Raw genomic sequence first — 20,797 nt, 5'->3', positions numbered from 1 at the left:
TTAAAAAACACTTGCTCCTTGGAAGGAAAGTTATGACCAACCTAGACAGCATATTAAAAAGCAGAGACATTACTTTGCCAACAAAGGTCCGTCTAGTCAAGGCTGTGGTTTTTCCAGTGGTCATGTATGGATGTGAGAGTTGGACTGTGAAGAAAACTGAGCACCAAAAAATTGATGTTTTTGAACTGTGGTGTTGGAGAAGACTCTTGAGAGCCCCTTGGACTGCAAGGAGATCCAACCAGTCCGTCCTAGAGATGATCAGTCCTGGATGTTCATTGGAAGGACTGCTGTTGAAGCTGAAACTGCAATACTTTGGCCACCTAATGCAAAGAGCTGACTCATTTGAAAAGACCCTGATGCTGGGAAAGATTGAGGGCAGGAGGAGAAGGGGACGACGGAGGATGAGATGGTTGGATGGCATCACTAACTCAATGGACATGGGTTTGGATGGACTCTGGGAGTTGGTGATGGTCAGGGAGGCCTGGCAAGCTGCGGTTCATGGGGTCACAAAGAGTCGGACACAACTGAGCAACTGAACTGAACTGAACACTGATGGAGGGAATGAAAAATGGCACAAAAATTTGGAAAACAGTCTGATAATTCCTCAAAAAGTTAAGCATAGAGTTACCGTGCTAAGTCACTTCAGTCGTGTCCGACTCTGTGAGACCCTGTGGACTGTTAGCCCACCAGAATCTTCTGTCCATGGGATTCTTCAGGCAGGCAAGAATCCTGGAGTGGGTTGCCATACCCTCCTCCAGGGAACCTTCCCAACCCAGGGATTGAACCCACATCTCTTAAGTATGCTGCTTCGGCAGGCAGATTCTTTACCACTAGTGCCATCTGGGAAGCCCCAGAGTTAACCCAGCAATTCTCTTCCTAGGTATATGTCCAAGAGAACTGGAAAGATATGTTTCTACAAAGAAATTGTACATGAATGTTCATAGCAGCAGTATTCTTTATAGCCAAAAAAGTGGGAGTAACCCAAGTGTCCATCATAAATGGATAAAACAGTGTGGTTTATCTATATAATAAAATATTGTTGGACCATGAAAAGGAACTCTTAAGTACTGATGCTTCATACAGTGTAGACGAACCTTGAAAATAGTGTGCTAAGTGAAAGAAGTCAGACACAAAAGGCCACATACTATATGATTCTGTTTGTATGAAATGTTCAGAATAGGCAGATTCGTTGAGGTGAAAAGTAGGTTAGTGGTTGCCAGGTACTGGGCAGGTGGAGGGTTAAGGAGGTAAGTGGAGAGAGTTTCATTTGGACGGAATGAAAATATTCTGGAATTAGATGGTGGTGGTGATTGTGAAGCCTTGTGAATATACACAACCCACTGAGATGTGTAGTATAAGAGTAAAATTTATGGTGTGTGAATTATAGCTCAATTTTTAAAAATCAACACTTAAGCATCTGGAAAGTCAGGCATTAGCAAAATATTCAACCTGAGTGATAGCAGGCCTCTGATAAATACTTGCAAAGTGACTTAGACAAACATACGTTCTCCTCTATGATTTTTTTTTAAAGAGGATATGCTTAAATATATATGGAACCTAAGTGAAATTTTCCAAAGGTGTGAAAATAGTAATAATGACATATCATTAATCTGCCTCAAATATGTATTGATAATCCTTTTATTGATTCTTAAAGAAAAATCTCACATAATTTTAAAAGATCTCAATGAATAGTTTTAAGATCTGTTGCACTTTTAATGACATAGAAGGCTGTTTTCAGAATAGTGTTCGATTACTCCTATTAGGACTATAGTTTCTTTCTTGTGATGTTAATTTGGTTACTATCAGATGCCAAATTGGGAATATAATTTATAACTGGTATGTATGTTTGCAGTTTAATAGCCTGAGTTCTTGAACATTTAAACTGAAAATTGAGATACAATGTCACCATGGTAAATGGTAATGATGAAATATTTCTTGCTTTTGTAAGTAGAATTGAAAATCACCATACTTAATTTCTTTTCCCTTTTAGTAAAACTCCTTTCCCCTGTGAGACACATTGGTTTCCCAAATTATAAATTCAGTTTCTTTTGTTTGTTCTAACTACTTAGTTTTTCTTATTACATACCTGTTTAATTTTTAATTTCTCATTAAAAGTAAATGTGGCTAATTTTCCTATCAATATTTTAAGAGGTCTTCCATTTCTCTCTGTCACAGCCATGATGCAGCGCTATCTTGTATGTATTACTGCATAATTAAAATGCCATTATTTTATCAAATAGTTCTGGCAAAGCAACTTATTAATACATTTTAAATGGAACAGAAGTTTATTCCTGTGAAGTTGAGGTAAACGTTACAAACACAGTTCAGGAACTGAAAGTATTAAGTGGAATAATGTGTATAGTGCTATGAGGAAGGCTGCTGCAATTGTAGGAAAAATACTTAGGGGTGAATGTATCATAGGTATTCAGACCTGTCAGTCAGTCTCATTTATTGTATAACGTAGATATATTTAACATGCTAATTTTGATTCATTGGACAAATACTTATAAGTCATATAAGTATATGAGTCACTGTGCTAGGCTCTGGGTATTCAGTGGTAGCCGAAACAGATAACTCTGCCCTCTGCATTTATGCTGTGACCATGGAGTTCCTGGGGTCCTGAGTGGCTGGATCATAGCTGATAAGGCAGAGACCAGTGTGAGATGAGCCCAGAGGGGCAGGCAGGGCAGTCCTTATCACGAGCATGTAGCTGTGGTCAAGAGTTTGGACTTCAGCCTTCAACAATAAGCCATCAAAGGCTTACCACAAGGGATTCCGACTTCAGTTTTATAATGATTACTCTGAGCAGTGGTGGAAAATGGTTGGTGGGTATAAGAAGGAGAAGCAGAATTTGTTGTAATCCAGGCAAGCTGTGATGGTGGTTTAGATTAATGTAGTGGATCTAGGGGTAGAAGGAGGGAGATTGATAAAAGGTAGTTTGGAAGAATTAAAGTGTGGTGGATGGGATTTGGGGATGAAGAGGGGAAAGTATGTGTTGAGGATGTCATCAGCATCTCCAACATGAATAGCTAGGTAGGCAGAGATTCTGTGTCCTGAGATCTGGAGCGTGGGGGGAGGGCCAGACTTGGAAGGGACCTTCCAATGTTCAGGTTGGGACATGTTGAGTGTGAGGGGAAGGAAGTGCTTATAAGTCGAGGGCAGGGCTGGAGCAAGGGCCCAACCTGGTCTTCCTTGAGCTGGTATGACTGGTTATGGTCTGGGTACAGATTAGAATAAATAAGTCACTTTCAAAACCAAACACATTGCTCCAGTTTCCAGCTCATCAACCTTGCTTCTGTGCTGTCTCCTACAGCTTCAGTTCAGTTCAGTTGCTCAGTTGTGTCCGACTCTTTGTGACGACATGTACTGCAGCACGCCAGGCCTTCGTGTCCATCACCAACTCATGTCCATTGAGTAATGCCATCCAACCATCTCATCCTCTGTCATCCCCTTCTCCTCCTGCCTTCAGTCTTTCCCAGCATCAGGGTCTTCTCCAATGAGTCAGTTCTTCACATCAGGTGGCCAAAGTATTGCAGTTTCAGCTTCAGCATCAATCCTTCCAATGAATATTCAGGACTGATTTCCTATAGGATGGACTGGTTGGATCTCCTTGCAGTCCAAGGGACTCTCAAGAATCTTCTCCAACACCACAGTTCAAAAGCATCGGTTCTTCGGTGCTCAGCTTTCTTTATAGTCCAACTCTCACATCCATATGTGACTGCTGTAAAAACCATAGCTTTGACTAGTCGGACCTTTGTTGACAAAGTAATGTCTCTGCTTTTTAATATGCTGTCTAGGTTGGTCATGGCTTTCCTTCCAAGGAGCAAGGTCTTTTAATTCCTTGGCTGCAGTCACCATCTGCAGTGATTTTGGAGCCCAAGAAAATAAAGTCTGTCACTGTTTCCATTGTTTCCCCATCTATTTGCCATGAAGTGATGGGACCAGATCCCATGATGTTAGTTTTCTGTGAGAAAGCCAACTTTTTCACTCTCCTCTTTTACTTTCATCAAGAGGCCCTTTAGTTCTTCACTTTCTGCCAGAAGGGTGGTGTCATCTGCATATCTGAGGTTATTGATATTTCTCCCTGCAGTCTTGATTCCAGCTTGTGCTTCATTCAGCCTACCATTTTGCATGATGTACTCAGCATATAAGTTAAATAAGCTTAGCTCAGCTCTCTAGGAATTGCTGTATATTGATGGACAGGACAGTATTCATCTTACAGTAAATGCCACTTGTGATCTGTTGTCTTTAGTGTTCTTAGAACCATGCCTTCCTGACCCACAAGGTCAATTTACATATTTGATCTTCACATGAACTAGTTGGATTTTCTGTTACCTTGTTACAAACAGGCTACACCCCTCACCTTGGATGTCTGACTTGGTATAACTTATAAGAAAGGAATCTGGGCCACAGATCTGATATGCAACAATACTGATTGACCTTGGCTACTTAAAACTCAAAACTTCCTTCTCTTGACCTTTGTGAAAGCAGAGCCTGACACATGTTATGCACTTCTCACATTGGTTATGATTTTATCTGCCTTTGCAGTATTAAGCATAGCATGTTGTTTTATTCATCCTGTGATTTTTTTGCAGCCAGTATTTCTATTTCCTTCAACAAATAGAAATAGGCCATTTAAGGACTAAGATTGCAAGTATTTTGGTCTTTGCTATGCCTCTGGTGCCTGGTACAGGGGCTGGCATGCATTCAGTACTTGCTAGCTATTAAATAAATTAGTGATTGAAGGTGTGGCTGAATAGTCATTCTGTGAGAGCAAGAGATTGGGCAGATTATAGTCTTCCTAGAAGGTTATGTCTCTGAAATCTGAGAAATAAAGCCTGTAAAATGTAAATTTGGGAACCATCCTGATAAAAACAATTATAGAAACCGTGAGAGTGGAATTCCATGAGTGTATGCAAAACAGAGTGTAAGAATGGAGGGAAACTGAAACGCAAAGAAAGGGGGATTGGAAGGAGTCAGACCTACAGGAGAGCCCAGCGGCCCAGGGGAGCAGTCATCAGTGGGGAGACAGAGGTGAGAAGGGAGGGGAACAAGAGGGGGCCTTTGGGTCTGAGCAGAAATCAAGCGAGTGTAGTGTGAGCCTGGGTGCACAGCCTGAGAGAGGCTTGGGGAAGTGCCACTACCTTTTTGTTTGTACTCTTCATCTCGAGTAATTCCAGTTGAGAGGGAACTTTTTCTTAAGCAAAGACATAATTACTTTTGGTTTTCTGCTGCACATATGGCTGGTATCATAGGACACTGTACTAATACTGAAGGGTTTATTTTGTGATTTCTTTTAAGCCGGTTACTTAATGACCATGGCCATATTTTTCCATTACTCCCATTACAGGTAATGATGTTTGATATATACATAACTATTGAGGGGAATTGCCAACTTGTCACAATAGTTGGAGATTTGAAAATCAACATGAAGGTCAATGGGAAAAATGTAGACTCTTTGTCCAAGATTATCTGGGAGCTTTTTAGTTGAAATTTTATTAAATTCTGTAGTTTATGAGATTGCTACAAAGCTATAATGACATGCCCTGGCAATAAAGAAATTTGGTTGCTAATAATGGGGATACACATATGACACACACATATGTGTAATTTTTTCTTTTGGGCATGATGTTAATAAAAATCCATATGGGGGACAGGTTGGGGAGTACATTTGAGTTTTATTAGAATGCTGTCATTTGTGAAAGCTTTTTCTCTTAATTAAGATTATTTTATTGTAATGAAACGTTGTTGTTTAGTTGCTCAGTCATGTCCAACTCTTTAGCAACTCCATAGACTGTAGCCCGCCAGGCTCCTCTGTCCATGGAATTCTCTAGGAAACAGTACTGCATTGGGTTGCCATTTCCCTCTCCAGGGGATCTTCCTGACCCAGGGATCAAACCCGTGTCTCCTATGTTGGCAACTGGGTTCTTTACCGCTGAGCCACCTGGGAAGCCACAGTGAAAAAAGGCGCTACCATTTATTCACCACCTACTTTGTTCTAGACATGTTACAGTGATCCTTGGAAGGAGGTATTATTTCTAATTTAAAGTGAAGAAATTGAAGTTTACGTAGTTTGCCCAAGGTCCCAGGGCTAGTAAGTAGGAGAGTCTAGCCATTTTTTAAATCCAAAGCTATGCACTTTCCAGTCTGTTGTCTGAATGAGAATCTTTAGTGTATCAGAGTGAGGTGTATATTTGATTGGAAGCCAAGAAAGCTCAGAAAAAGGGAAATCAGGCAAGTCAGAAAACCACTAGATGAGAACTTTATAAGCATCCTTTCCCCTAATCTGCCTGTTTACCCATATCTATACCTGACACTTGCCTTCTTACTTGCGGAGGACAAGGCTGCTCCTCTCAGGACTTGACTCCTTTTGTTTATCTCTCAAATCTTTAGTCTGTTTCCCTTTCTTGACTAGCTTCTTCCCAGAAGCGTAACCTAGACCCATTCCAAAGCAAAGACCTCCGGTATTGTTTAGTCATTGCTGTGTAACAAACCACTCCAAAACTTAGTGAAGTTAATTTAAGATATTTACTGGGCTTCCCTGGTGGCTCTGTGGTAAAGAATCAGCCTGTCCATCCAGGAGACACGGATTTGCTCTGTGGTCCAGGAGGCTCCCACATGCCACAGAGCAGCTAGGCCTGAGCGCTGCAATTACTGAGCCTGCTCTCCGGAGCCCGGGAACCGCATCTCCTGAAGCCCCCCCACACTAGAGCCTGTGCTCCGCAATAAGGGAAGCCCCCACACTGAGTAGTGGGCCCCGAAAGCAGAGAGCAGAGCCTGCTCACCGCAACTCGAGAAAAGCCTACACAGCAACGGCCAAGCATAGCCAAAAATAAACAGATGAAAAACTTTAAATATCTTATTGTTGATAAAAGCTATCATTTGTTTAGCTCACTGTTTTGTGAGTCAGCAAATTAGTCTGGGCTCAGTTGGATTTGTGTTTTAGGCGCTCAGTCGTGTCCGACTCTTTGCGACCCTATGGGCTGCAGCCGGCAAGGCTCCTCTGTCCATGGGGATTCTCCAGGCAAGAAGACTGGAGTGGGTTGCCATGCCCTCCTCCAGGAAATCTTCCCAACCCAGGGATCAAACCCAGGTCTCCCGCATTGCAGTCGGATTCTTGACCGGATTCAGAGTCACTAGGGAAGCCTAAGAATACTGGTGTGGGTAGCGCTTCTCCAGGGGATCTTCCCAATCCAGGAATCAAACCGGGGTCTCCTGCATTGCAGGTGGATTCTTTACCAGCTGAGCTACCAGGGAAGCCCCCAGTTGGACTTACTTATTCATTTTTGGTCAGTTCAACAGGTCTGTTTCTGAGGCATTAGCTGGTCAGTGGCTGCGGCCATCAGGTGAGTAGAGCACGTGTCTTCCATCCTGCAGCAGGCTAGCCTGGACTTGTGCATGGTTGTGTGGGAGGGTTCCAAATGAGAGCGGAAGTCTGCAAATCACCTGAGGCCTAGATTCAGAATGAGTGTCCTTTGCTCTTCATTCTGTCAACCAAAGTAGGTCACAAGATCAGTCCAGGGCATGGAGAAGTAGACCAGTGAACAGGGTCCTCTTTCCTCGCTGGTGAATCCAGTTTACCCTTCAAGACCATAACCGTGTCAGGCTGAGTCACGGCCTCGGGTCGCGGCTTCCTCGGTCCCTGCATTTAAAACACTGTATGGCAGCTGTTGGTTTACTTCTTAATAGACAATGAGTTCCTTAAAGACAGTGACCGTGTTTCAGTCCAGGATTTGGCACATAGTGGAACATTTGAAAGTGGCAATTTTTGTGAAAATAAAGCATTCTAGCAGTTAACATCTGGCAATATGGACTAGAAGATAATATATGCTTGCATTTTAAGACTTGCCAGTGTCAAACAACTTTGGGGCAGACTCTAATATATCAAAATCAAAACTTCTTTAAAATTAGAAAACAGTCCGAGAAGAAATCACTAAGTATCTGTGTACTATCATTAAATATCTGTGTACTATCTTTGTCTTTTTGTTAGGTTATAAGTTTTTTTTATACAGGAGGCAAGTCACATTTTTATGGCATGTTTGTCAGAAAAAGCATACCCAGCCATTCACTGGCCCACTGGGATTTGGGATAACATTTCTCCTTTAGGATGTACAATGAGGAGAGATGGCAGCCGGTGTCCTGGGAGTTGCTCTGGGCAACACAGAATATAAATGTTTCCATTAAATGGGAGATGAGATGTATGTAACATAAGCTCATCTTTCAGTGAGCATGTCTTGTCGATGCCCTAATTCTTTTATTTATTTATTTTTTTGCCCTAATTCTTAATTGGTGGATTTTCATGTGCATTTTTTTTTTATTGTGTTTTAGATTCAGCTGCCTGTGTATTCCCCAAACCTGACCATATCTTCCCATCTCCGACTTGATATCTCACCATGCATCGGAGATCAAGAGGAGTTAACATCGGGCTGCTTCTGCTCCTTTCTCAAATCTTCCAGGTCGGGATCAACAATGTTCCACCTGTCACCCTGGCAACGTTGGCTCTCAACATCTGGTTGTTCTTGAATCCCCTGAAGCCGCTGCTTAGCTCCTGCCTCAGCGTGGAGAAGTGTTACCATCAGAAGGACTGGCAGCGCCTGCTGCTTTCCCCTCTTCACCACGCGGATGACTGGCACTTGTATTTCAATATGGCATCCATGCTGTGGAAAGGAATTCATCTGGAGAGAAGACTGGGGAGTAGATGGTTTGCCTACGTCATCGTCACATTCTCCCTCCTCACTGGGGTGGTGTACCTGTTCTTGGAATTTGCTCTGGCAGAATTTCTAAATGAGCCTGACTTCAAAAGGAACTGTGCTGTGGGTTTCTCAGGTAAGGCAGACACATTTATAAAGGTAGCCTGTGTGAAGACCGTAAGGGAGGTGCAGCTGCTGTTGTTTTATGAAGCGGGGGTCCCAGCCGGTGAGGGAGCTGACATCTGAGTGGCTAAGGACTGCTGGGGCTTGGATTTTGGAGAAGAGGCTTATTGGAGCACAGGAGAGTCATTGATTTTGCTATCTCCCATTATGCCGCATTATTCATTCTTGGACAGTTTAGACTATGGTCTGCCCAAAGGTAGTTTTGCAGGAAATAGGATTTTGGAAATATGCCCTGGCTCCGTTGTGATGGGGCCAAAGAGAGAGATGCACTGGTGTATTTGTGATAGGGAGTTCTCTAAAAAGATCAGGTCTCTCAATAACGCCATTAAAATAAAGGTACCACACCCTATGATGGCCCCTCCTTACCAGATATTCTCTGTACATGTGTGTGTGCTCAGTCATGTCTGACTCTTTGTGACCCCATGGAATGGAGCCCACCAGCCTCCTCTGTCTGTGGGATTTCCCAGGCAAGAATACTGGAACAGGTTGCCATTTCTATCTCCAAGGGATCTTTCCGACCCAGGGATTGAACCTGCATTTCTTGCATCTCCTGCTTTGGCGGCCGGATCCTTTACCACTGCGCCACTTGGGGGGCCCAGTCTCGATGCACAGTTTATGCTGTTTAATTAATGTAACAGGCCCATAGGGAGGTGGCCTTGTGTTCATTTTCTAAGTTAGGAAGCTAAGGCACAGGGAAATCAGTCACGGTTATACACCTCGTAAGTGATGGGGCTGGGATTTGAACCTAGTCTACATGACTATCCACGTGTTACCTTGCCTCTCACTGTTGCCCCTCGCTAGTTCTTTTCTTATTTTTTTCTTGTAGGACTGAATTGCCATCAGGACTTAACATAGGTCTTCTAAAAATTAGAATGTGAAGGGTAGGAGGGAAATTGTCCTGAAACAGAAGGAAAACAAACCCTTTCCTCTCCTTTCCCTGCTGTCCTTTCCCCTTTCCTCTAAGATACATCTTCATGAGTCTAATTGTGTGAGAACAAAGGAAATATGCCCTGCCTTCAATATATCTTTCCATGGGAGTTAGAAAAATACACATTAATGGTGTTTTTTCAAATTGAGTTAAAAATCACATAGCATACAATTAATGATTTTGAAGTTTAAAATTCAGTTGCATTTAGTACCATTACTAGTGTGTTATTCCCATTTTGTGTGTTATATATTTAATAGCATACTCAAAGTCAGTATGAATTTCTGTTAAGAAACATTCAAGGAGATTTCCCTGGTGGTCCAGTGCTTAAGGCTCCGGGATGCCATTGTAGGGGTTGAGGGTGTGATCCTGGTTGGATTACTAAAGTCCTACATGCTTTTCGGTGCAGCCAAAAGATCAAAGAAAAGGAAAAAAAAAAAAAAAAGACACATCAAAGGAATGGTTACCTTCAGGATTGTCTTTCTGCCAAATGTTCAGGTTGACTTTTTATAAGGAGTAGAATATGTATCAAAGCCAAGAGTTGAAGTAGTCAGATAATCATTTTCACTTCAGTTAGTTTTTTTTGCCATTGTTGATCATCTCTGCATTTGAATTGCTGATATTTGTATGCTCTTCATTCTCTTTTAGGAGTTTTGTTTGCTTTGAAAGTTCTGAACAACCACTGTTGCCCTGGAGGCTTTGTCAATGTTTTGGGCTTTCCTGTATCCAACAGATTTGCTTGTTGGGTGGAACTCTTGGCTATTCATTTCATCTCGCCAGGGTAAGTGTTTACTCTTAGAGAATGCAAATGAAGGACCTGATATTCCATGGAGAAAGAATTGAAGTAATAATGAGGTAACTGGAGTTTGTGCTTTAACTCTAAGGACAGAATCCAGTTAATGGTTTTAGTGTCAGATATTCCTGTGTTTGAATCCCATCAGCTACCGAGCTGTGTAATTTTGATGTACTTGTCTTATGTGAGTTTCCATTTTTTCACCTTTTAAGTAGAACCTGGTACACAGCTTAGGGGGTTAATATTAACCAGCCTGTCAATTAGTTAATTCTAATAATGATAATTCAAAGAGGCAGCTAGAAACCACATAATTTTAAAGATAAAAAAATCAAAAGATATTTTAGAGGACTAATGCTTTTAAGCCACTTTAGTTGTGAATTGTCTTGGTGATTTGATGATACACTCTATAAGCAGAAGATTTTACCCACGGTCTTGACATATGAACTGGATCAACTCTGAACTGTTTTGGGGTGGATTCACCTCCGTGTCACTGTGGCTGTGTCCCTGGAGCTCCAGGGAATATAGTTTGGAAATCCCTGACATCTGTAACTTTTCCTCTATAGATGAGGAAAAGGAAATTCAGAAGGCTTGGAGACTCATTGAACAGCTGGCGGTAGGTACCAGGCTAGTTAGGATTCCAGCCTTCTGATTTGTGGTCTGTATGTTCCCAGGGGAGAGGGGATGGAGTTGGAGGGTGCTTTTCCACTTTGATTCTTTTCTCTACTTTCTCTTCAGAAAAAGGAGTGAATTGTTTTTTTTATTTCCCTACCTTGATTCTTTTCTCTACTTTCTCTTCAGAAAAAGGAATGAATCGTTTTTTATTTCCCTACCTCTTCCACCAGCTGCACTTCTCTTAATCTGTGTAATGCAACTGGAAGCCCATGGTTTGCACATTTATTTTTAAACTCTGGGGATCTGGATGCTGTTTGGAGAAGGGAGAGATTCAGGAAAGTTCAGAAAGAAGTATGGATATTTTTTAGCTGCTTTTCTTTTCAATAAGGAGCTCTTTTGTTTTGCTTTTGGTTTGTGTGACTATGTTGGGTGTCGTACTTTATTTGAGAGTGTTCTTCTTGGGCTGCGTGTCAGGCCAGTAACCTTGAGTCCTTCTTTAATGCTAATTCCCATCCCGGCAGGGCAGCCTTCGCCAGCTGGTCTGTAAAAGGCAGTGGTGTGGCCACTGAACTCTGCTCATTTGCAACTGTATTGTTATCTTGTGACAGTTCCACCAAGAAAGCCTAACAAAATCTTCAAAGTTTTCTTTGAAAAAGGGTCCAGTAATGTGTGTCCCTTATCTGAACAGCCTTCCCTATACCTTGTCACTCACAGCTCCCTGACTTGCTCGATGTGACTTGGTTCTCTGTGTAGACCAGAGACTCTTGTGTGTGAGGGCAACACCCAACATTCATATGAAAATCACTCCCTCTGGTACTTGAACTTTTATTCTATAATGAATCCATTGAATAGCTGTGCCTTTAATATTCTCATGCAACTATTGCTTAAGACTCTCATCATGCATTTTTATTTTTTTAGGAACACCTCCCCCGCCCCCAGCCCCGTCCTTTTACATAGAAAAGGCTTGGTTGCATTTTTATGTAATATGCTTATTCTGCATGGAGGGACCTGATACTCTGAGCCTGGGAATTAAATGGAATTTCCTTTGAAGTTTGAAACACTAAATCTTTTGGTTTTTGAAGATTTGACTACTTTGAATGATAAACTGATGATATCCAAGCATCTCCTTATGTGGTGTGTCCAATAGAGACAGAGTTGAGCGCTGGTCCAGGAAACCTAAGAAGGGAGTGCTTCTTTGAGATGGATCTTGGAAGAATGGGAGAAACCAGAGCTCTGCTGCCCCGCATTGTTATTCTCCTGGTGGTTGTCAATTAGAATTTTCATTGGGAAAACATTGCAAATCTTTAGAACAAAGCCTGCTTTATTGATGGACTTAATGAGCTGCCCTTTGGGAGGGAAAAAAAAATCTGCCAAGCAAACATTTGTGGCCCTCTGTGTTTTATGAAATCCACAGAATTAGTAATTTCCCCCAGTTAGGGAGTTTTATGGAGGGAAGCCACTCCAAACAGCCAGCCCCGTGAGGGGTATGGACCTGCACAGCAGGGTGAAGTAACCACTCTTCTTTGCTGGGCCTTTTGCTCTTGATGCCGAAAGCTCAGCTTCTCTTTACGCCAATGCTGAATCACATTTTGGAGACAGTTTGGGGTGAAGTAGAAAAGGGTAGTTTTGTTGCTTTGCCAGACAAAGGGGGCCACACGGCCGGTTCAATGCCCTCAAAACCTTGGGTCCCCACTTGGGGAAGATAGTGAGAAGTTTTATGGTAATTGTTTGAAGAGGGAATGATCAGTCCATGGCCATTTCTTCTGATGAATTGGTGGTGAGGTAAGTAGGAGTCAGCATCATCAACTTTCTGGTCCAACTAGTCTGGGGTCTATAGGCTTGTGGGCAGCGTACTATCCTTAATCGTTAACATCTCCCACTTTGAGCCGGGGTCAGAATCTGCAGAGCAGCTCAGAGAGGTTGTGTGTATCCAGTGATGGAGAAACAAACAGGACCTTGCCTCAAGGCTGCTCTTGACTGTTCGTCCCTGGCTTTGCATCCTCTCCGTTTCCTGATTAACAGCTGCTTGCATCTGCCCACTGGGACTCAGGGAAGGTCCTGGAGGCTAAACGAAGGCTGTTTCCTACAGTCAAAGAAATGGGGGACACAAAGGCCTTGTGCCCGGGAGCCCCGCAGGGCCCGCACGTGTCCCTTCCACACTCCCTTGGGTGGCTTGCTGCAGTGACAGCTATGCCTCACTGGTCTTTTCCTGTCCCCGTGTGTCCTGGGACCCGCTCAGTGGTTGAGTCTGAAGAAGTGACCCTGCTCCTTAAGGGGGCACAGGAGGGAGGAGATGCCAGAATTCTAATTTTCACCTTAAAGCTGAAATTTTATTAACCGTAGATACCATTGGGGTGTTTTTTTTTTTTTCCCTTGAAGGCTCACATTGTTTATTTTTAAGAAAATGCGTGCCATTTCTTGTTTAACCGTGGGCAGTCAGTTTTTCTTTCGAGTAAGTGTGATGAGGCAGAGTTCATAAAAACAGTGGCCAGTTCATTTCACAGCTCAACCAACCACACTGGTGCTTCTCTGGGAGATTAGTACCTTAGCTGGATATAGAGTTGAAGCGCTTTATGCCTATTTCCCATTTTGTCACATAGAATATGAAAAAGATGTATACTTTTTAAGAAATTAAAATTTTACTATTTATCAAGGATATTCTTAGGCAGAGCTTCCATTTTTCCCTTTGAGTGTGAATCTGTGGCTGTGAGATACCCAGCAACTCTTGATATTTTTTTGGAGTCACTGCCTTGATTTACTTGATTCAAGCAGCTAAGGCACAAGTGGTTGTACCCCCCTATTGCTTTTATGTCGTTGTTGTTTAGTTGCTAAGTCTTGTCCAACTGTTTGTAACCCCCTGGACTGTAGCCTACCAGCCTCCTCTGTCCATGGCATTTCCCGGGCAGGAATACTGGAGTGGGTTGCCATTCCCTTCTTCAGGGGATCTTCCCCACCCAGGGATCAGACCCCTGACTCCTGCATTGGCGGGTGGATTCTTTACCCTTGAGCCACCAGGGAAGGCCCCGTTGCTTTTATATCATTAGTGAAAATGCCAGCATATGGAGAGAGGCTAATAATGCCTCAGTAGTATTATGAAAATAGTTTAGACTTCATGAACTGATGGAAGGGCCTCTGGGACCTCCCGTGGTCCATGGAGCCCACTTTGAGAATCACTGCTCCCAGCTCTCAGGCTGCCTCTCTGGCCCTGCACTTAACTGTGTCTTCACTTGTGTGAAAAGAAAGATGGTAGCTTCATGCAGCCAGGGCTGGGAGAGAAAGGGAGTCAGTGAAGTATGCAAGAACACATGTAACCGTTGAAATCGCTAATTAACAATTCCTAATTAGCCTGAACTGTTAATGCTTTGTCCGAAGGAGGGTGGCCACCTGTCTCTGTCATTACAGGGACTGATTATAAGTTCTGTTCCACACGAACTTAGATGCAGGGAACTGCCATCCTACTTTGGGTTCTTGTGATGAGGTGCTTCTGGCTTATTCGTCTAAAATGCAACATGCATGTTCTTTCTTCCCCAGTAGTGCTGAGATAGGGAACATAACAGGCATACCTGTGTTTCAGTGCCAGTTGACACCTCTGTGGAGTTAGCTACGTAGCAGTCTGTTGGATTTTTGCCTTGGGAATTAGGAATGAGGTTGAGGAATAACAATTTGGACGATGATGGTTACACCATCTCCTGTCCCACGTGTTCTTTTAGAACTTCACTTAGAGATGGGGCCCAGGGCTCCTCCCCGTGAATTGAGTGGGTTTGTGGCTCATTGCAATCAATAGATGGCAGCAGAAGTGCCATGTTACTTCTGAGGCGAGAAGTCCCTTGCCATGTGAGCGGCAACACTGGCCCGCGGAGCCCACATTCCCTGGCACCCCCATGCCGTGAGGAAGCAGCCCAGAACATGTGAGTGAGTGGCTGATAGATATACCTGTGTCTCAGCCCAGCCTCAGCATGGTGGGGGAGAGACCGGCCACCCCGTGTGCTTCCGGAATTCCTGACCCACAGAATCTGCAAGTGGAAGGAAGCAAGTGTTATCTTGTGCTTCTGCATGTGGGAAGATTTGTCCTGTGTAACGTCAGACAGGTGAATGAAAAAGAAGTGGGGAAAGTAGAATGAAAAGCAAAGGAGTACACAGGACGGTGTGGGAGAGAGGGGAGCGAAAGTGGAAGAGAGCCAAGGAGGGAGGCTTGGGGAGGAATGCATGCTGGGATGCTGTGGTACCACGGGTCACAACAGCATCACCCATCAGGTAACAGGGCTTTAAAGCAGTGGTTGGCACTTGTGGGTTCCAGTCCTTTAAAAGGTTCTGAAATCAGTGTAGTGAGACCCAAGCAGCGTTTGAAAGAGAGAAAGGAAGGAAGGGGGAGAGGAAAGAAAAGAGAAAGAAAGACTAGTGTTGAATGTGGTAAGGGTATTATTTCCAGGAACTTATGTTTTGGGTGTATGTGTGCTACATTTCTAAAGTGTATTTTTATTGTGGAATACAGTACAAAAATTTGGGGAGGTGCTGCTTTAAAGCAGCTATTAGTTGCTTAAACTAGAGTTAAATGCATTTACTCTAAGGTCAGGGACATTTATTGTCTTCAGTGGAAGAGCATTAGATCACCAAGTCTTGAGGGGCAATGAGAATAGGCTGTGATGACAGATTTCTGCCAATTTATTATTTTTCATTAGAATAAGTATTAATTCACAAGACTTATTAATTAATAATCATGCCAGCTCTCCAGATAGCTGTCTATATGGATATGCATGCTAACAGATTTAGACTTCACCTACCTAAATCAGAACTGCTAGTAACGATTGCTCAGTTATAAACATTATTCTTAAAAATCCTTTGAAATTCAAGACAAAGGGTTGATCTAGAGCAAAGGAGACAATGAAGTGTAAAAGTTAACACATTTTCTCCAAACGTGCAACATTCCTTTCTAAGCTTTTTAATGTATTGATAGAATTATTTCCAATAGCTTAGTAGAAAATAAAACTCGGATACAGGGTTAAAATACACCTTGGGAGTTTGTGTAAACAAACAAGTGACAAATGGGTAAATCCAATGATACCCAAGTTAAATGTGCTTCGGAGAGAAAGCTCCTTTAACAAGATGGTCACGTACACACTGCTATATTTAAAACCGATTACCAACAAGGACCTCCTGTATAGCACAGGGAACTCTGCTCAATGTTATGTGGCAGCCTGGATGGGAGGGGAGTTTAGGGGAGAATGGATACAATGCCTACTCCCTTCACTGCTCACCTGAAACTGTCCCAGCATTGTTAATTGGCTGTACGCCAATACAAAGTAAAAAGTTTAAAAAAATGGCCTGATGGATGAGAGCTAAGGAGGATCCCTGATCTTCTCAGGGCCAGGGAGGGTAGTGGCAGCTCACTGAGAGGAGAGACAGCTGCTGAATGAGATTCCTGTTTTTCAAGTGTGGATTAAGCTATTTTTTCAAGCAGTTATACCAGTTCATTATGTCATTTTTGTCAGTTTTAATACAAATTCACTTGTATTGGGGGGCCATCATTTAAAACAAACAACAACTACTTTTTCAGTAGGTATAATGTAGTGTTGCCAGGTTATTTGGTGTGCTTGTGTATGTGTGTATATATGAATTTATTTATTGGCCCGGGTGAACGTTTTCTGAAGCATTGCTTTTCTGTTTATATTATACAATTACATCTTTTGTTTTGTATCTACTGGCACGGTTGCATTTTTCTACTAAAGTTGGATGACACCTGTATATAGAGTTGATACTCACCCTCTGTTTTATTTCATGGAAGCATGTTTTCACAGCCTGTTAACTGGTTCAGCTTGAGTCAACATTCCAGGACTCTCCTGAGCAGATTCTTCTTCTGCATTCCTTGGGTGTCCATTTATACATTTCCTTCCTTCTCTCTTTACAGGCTCCCATAAAGGAAAGTTATATGAGTTATAGAAAAGAGTTAGTTAGTTAGTTTGTCTCCCAGGAGGGCTTACAGTTGCACAGAACTCAAGGTGAGAGCAAGACTTAATGAAAGCAATGATTCCCTTGAGTTAGGTTTTATGAGATGAGAATGAGAACTTTGGAGGCAGAAAACTTTCCCTCCCATTAGGACTGGAACTTTTTGAGGGACAAAGGAGTGTATAAATCATTTCCCTAGCTCTGGAGTCCAAGCTTGTGGCAAGAGAGAAGGCCCTGTCTTGTCCTGGACAGCTGACCCATCCCTGACCACTTACGAAGACCCTCAAGCTGAATAGGAAGTGCATTAAGAGCAGAAAAGAATTTTATCTGACTGCTGTGTTTTCTTCTTTCTTTTCTGAGAGATTTAGTGTAACAGTTTCTTTTAAAATCTGGTTATATTACCTAAAGAATTAAACTGAAAAGAAAGCAGTAGCCAAATGAGAGTATAACCTAATTTCTCAGCTCCTAATTGAAAAACAGTATATTCATGCCTGCATGGCATGGCTCATAGCTTCATTGAGTTTCTCTAGCCCCTTCTCCTTGATAAGGCTGTGACCCACGAAGGGGTATTCACTGTAGGAAAGTTCAAAATATATACAGATAAAGAACACAAATTGCCCATAATCTCCTACCCAGAGAAAACTACTTTTAGCATTCTGCCATTGCATACCCCTCACCTTGTACACAATTCTGTTTCCTACTTTCTTGTTTAACTTGTTACAAGCACAGCTCTTCAGAAGCCTCAGTTTTAGTGGCTGTATAAAGATTCGTGTTGTAGTTTCCTTATTTTCTCATTCACTAATTTTACATGCTAATTTTATTACCTAATCATCCAAATTACAAGTGAGAATGTTTACTTAAAGCATTATTTGCTAGTTTTGGCTCCCAGATCTGAATATGTCCTTGGAGTAGATTTCCAGAATCAGTTCATGGGTTTGAACTATTTTTCATGGCTCTTTTATGCATATTACTTACTTGTTTTCTCTCAGCTTGTTCTCATTTACAGCCCACCAACAGCATGTGGGAGCGCCTACTTCCCCACTTCTTGACCAGACTGAATATTTGCTATAATATTCTTTTTTAAAAATCTGATACGTAACAAAAATTGTTTCCTTACTGTTGTTTATAATCTTTTGTTAATGAAATGGGACAACTTTTTATTCCTTTCTAGTAAGTTTTATGTCCTTGTCCATGACTTGTCTTTGTGTCCCCAACATATTTTCAAGATGCTACACAAACTAAGTGACTGAACAAGAAGAACAAATCAATTGTTTATTGTTAATGAGTGGTGACTCTGAATTTCAAGGGGTTCCTGTTAGGTTATATATACTAAGAGACATTAAAAAACAGAGACATTACTTTGCCAACAAAGGTCCGTCTAGTCAAGGCTGTGGTTTTTCCAGTGGTCATGTATGGATGTGAGAGTTGGACTGTGAAGAAAGCTGAGCACCGGAAAATTGAAGCTTTTGAACTGTGGTGTTGGAGAAGACTCTTGAGAGTCCCTTGGACTGCAAGGAGATCCAACCAGTCCATCCTAAAGGAGATCAGTCCTGAGTGTTCATTGGAAGGACTAAAGTTGAAGCTGAAACTCCAATACTTTGGCTACCTCATGCGAAGAGTTGACTCATTGGAAAAGACCCTGATCCTGGGAGGGATTGGGGGCAGGAGAAGAAGGGGACGACAGAGGATGAGATGGCTCGATGGCGTCACCGACTTGATGGACACGAGTTTGAGTAAACTCCAGGAGTTGGTAATGGACAGGGAGGCCTGGTGTGCTGTGATTCATGGGGTCGCAAAGAGTCGGACACGACTGAGCGACTGAACTGAACTGAACTGAAGAGACATTAAGTACACAGTACAGTTTTAAGTTCTGTAAATAATAACTTGGGCCTTCCCTGATGGCTCAGCGGTAAAAAATTAACTTGTAACAGAGGAGATTCAGGGTTGATCCCTGGGACAGGAGGATCCCCTGGAGAAGGAAATGGCAACCCACTCCATTATTCTTGCCTGGAGAATCCCATGACAGAGGAGCCTGGTGGGCTACAGTCCATGGGGTTGTGAAGAGTTGTACATGACTGAACAGGCATGCACAAATAATAACTTAGACAATGTTTATGGGGATTTTTTATGTCTGATATTAATTGATAAAGATTTAAACTATAGCTAAGGACAGAAAGTCTTTTACACTGAAAATAAGAAATCTGATAGATTGCTTTAGGAGTAGATTGAAGACAGATTTTGCCTATTTATATGTTTTCAATAAAAAATTTTACTTTTTAGAATAGCCTTAGATTTACAGAAAAATTGTAAAGAGATACAGAAAGTTCCCCCATAACTTGCACCCAGTTTCACCTAATTTTGACATCTTAACATCCCGTATGGATGTGAGAGTTGGACTTTAAAGAAAGCTGAGCACTGAAGAATTGATGCTTTTGAACTTTGGTGTTGGAGAAGACTCTTGAGAGTCCCTTGGACTGCAAGGAGATCCAACCAGTCCATCCTAAAGGAAATCAGTCCTGAATATTTATTGGAAGGACTGATGTTGAAGCTGAAACTCCAATACTTTGGCCACCTGATGCAAAGAGCTAACTAATTTGTAAAGACCTTGATGCTGCGAAAGATTGAAGGCAGGAGGGGAAGGGGACAACAGAAGATGAAATGATTGGATCGCATTACTTACTCAATGGCCATGAGTTTGACTAAACTCAAGGAGTTGGTGATGGACAGGGAGGCCTGGTGTGCTGCAGTCCATGGGATCATAAGAGTTGGACACGACTCAGCAACTGAACTGAACATTGAAAAGAAATGAAAAAATGAAAAGTTGCTCAGTCGTGTCCGACTCTTTGCGACCCCATGGACTGTAGCCTACCAGGCTCTTCCACCATGGGATTTTCCAGGCAAGAATACTGTAGTGGGTTGCCATTTCCTTCTCCAGGAGATCTTCCCAACCCAGGGATTGAACCTGGGTCTCCCGCATTGTAGGCTTTGGTATATTTGTTACAGTTGATGATCCAATATGACACATTATTATTAACTAAACTCCTTACTTTATACAGATTTCCCTAGTTTTTACCTGATGTACTTTTTCTGTTCTAGGTTGTTAACTGGACTCCTGTGTGACATTTCATGTCTCCTTAGGCTCCTTTGTTAATCAGCTTGGGCAGTCATAACAAAATACTATAGATTGGATGGCTTGAATAACAGAATTTAATTTTCTCACAGTTCTAGAGGCTAGAAGTTCAAGATTAAAGTGCCAGCATGGTTGGTGTCTAGCAAGGAGTCTCTTCCTAGCTTATAATGGCTGTCTTCTTACTGTGTCTTCACATGACAAAGAGACCAAAAGAGACCATGCAACCATCATGACCTTACCTAAACCTAATTCTCTCCCAGAGGTCCCATCTCCAGCTATTTTCACATTGGGAGTAAGGGCTTCAACATACGGATTTGGGTAGGGACAAAATTCAGTCCATGGCAGCTCCTCTTGGCTGTGAAATTGGTTTTATTTTTAACGAAGAGTTCCATTCAGTTCAGTCGCTCAGTCATGTCCGCCTCTTTGCGACCCCATGAACTGCAGCACGCCAGGCATCCCTGTCCATCACCAACTCCCAGAGTCCACCCAAACCCATGTCCACTGAGTCGGTGATGCCATCC

General features: G+C 42.4%; 1 protein-coding gene across 5 annotated transcripts in view; it reads left to right on the top strand.

The window, feature by feature from the left end:
- The window catches only part of RHBDD1 (rhomboid domain containing 1), a 188,432-nt gene that overhangs the window by 19,469 nt on the left and 148,166 nt on the right, over positions 1–20,797 (top strand). For 4 of the 5 annotated variants that reach the window (XM_043445300.1, XM_043445301.1, XM_043445304.1 and 1 more), the window contains 2 exons: positions 8,329–8,826; positions 10,447–10,579. In XM_043445300.1, coding sequence (XP_043301235.1) covers positions 8,394–8,826; positions 10,447–10,579 — 566 coding nt within the window. In that variant the 5' untranslated portion in view covers positions 8,329–8,393. Of the gene's footprint in view, positions 1–7,294; positions 7,347–8,328; positions 8,827–10,446; positions 10,580–20,797 lie in introns of those variants that run through there. The other variant, XM_043445302.1, reaches the window with a different exon arrangement.

The sequence above is a fragment of the Cervus canadensis genome, chromosome 24 (genome assembly GCF_019320065.1).
Source record: "Cervus canadensis isolate Bull #8, Minnesota chromosome 24, ASM1932006v1, whole genome shotgun sequence".
In the NCBI taxonomy this organism is placed as follows: Eukaryota; Metazoa; Chordata; class Mammalia; order Artiodactyla; family Cervidae; genus Cervus; species Cervus canadensis.
This window is presented reverse-complemented; position numbering and strand designations above follow the sequence as displayed.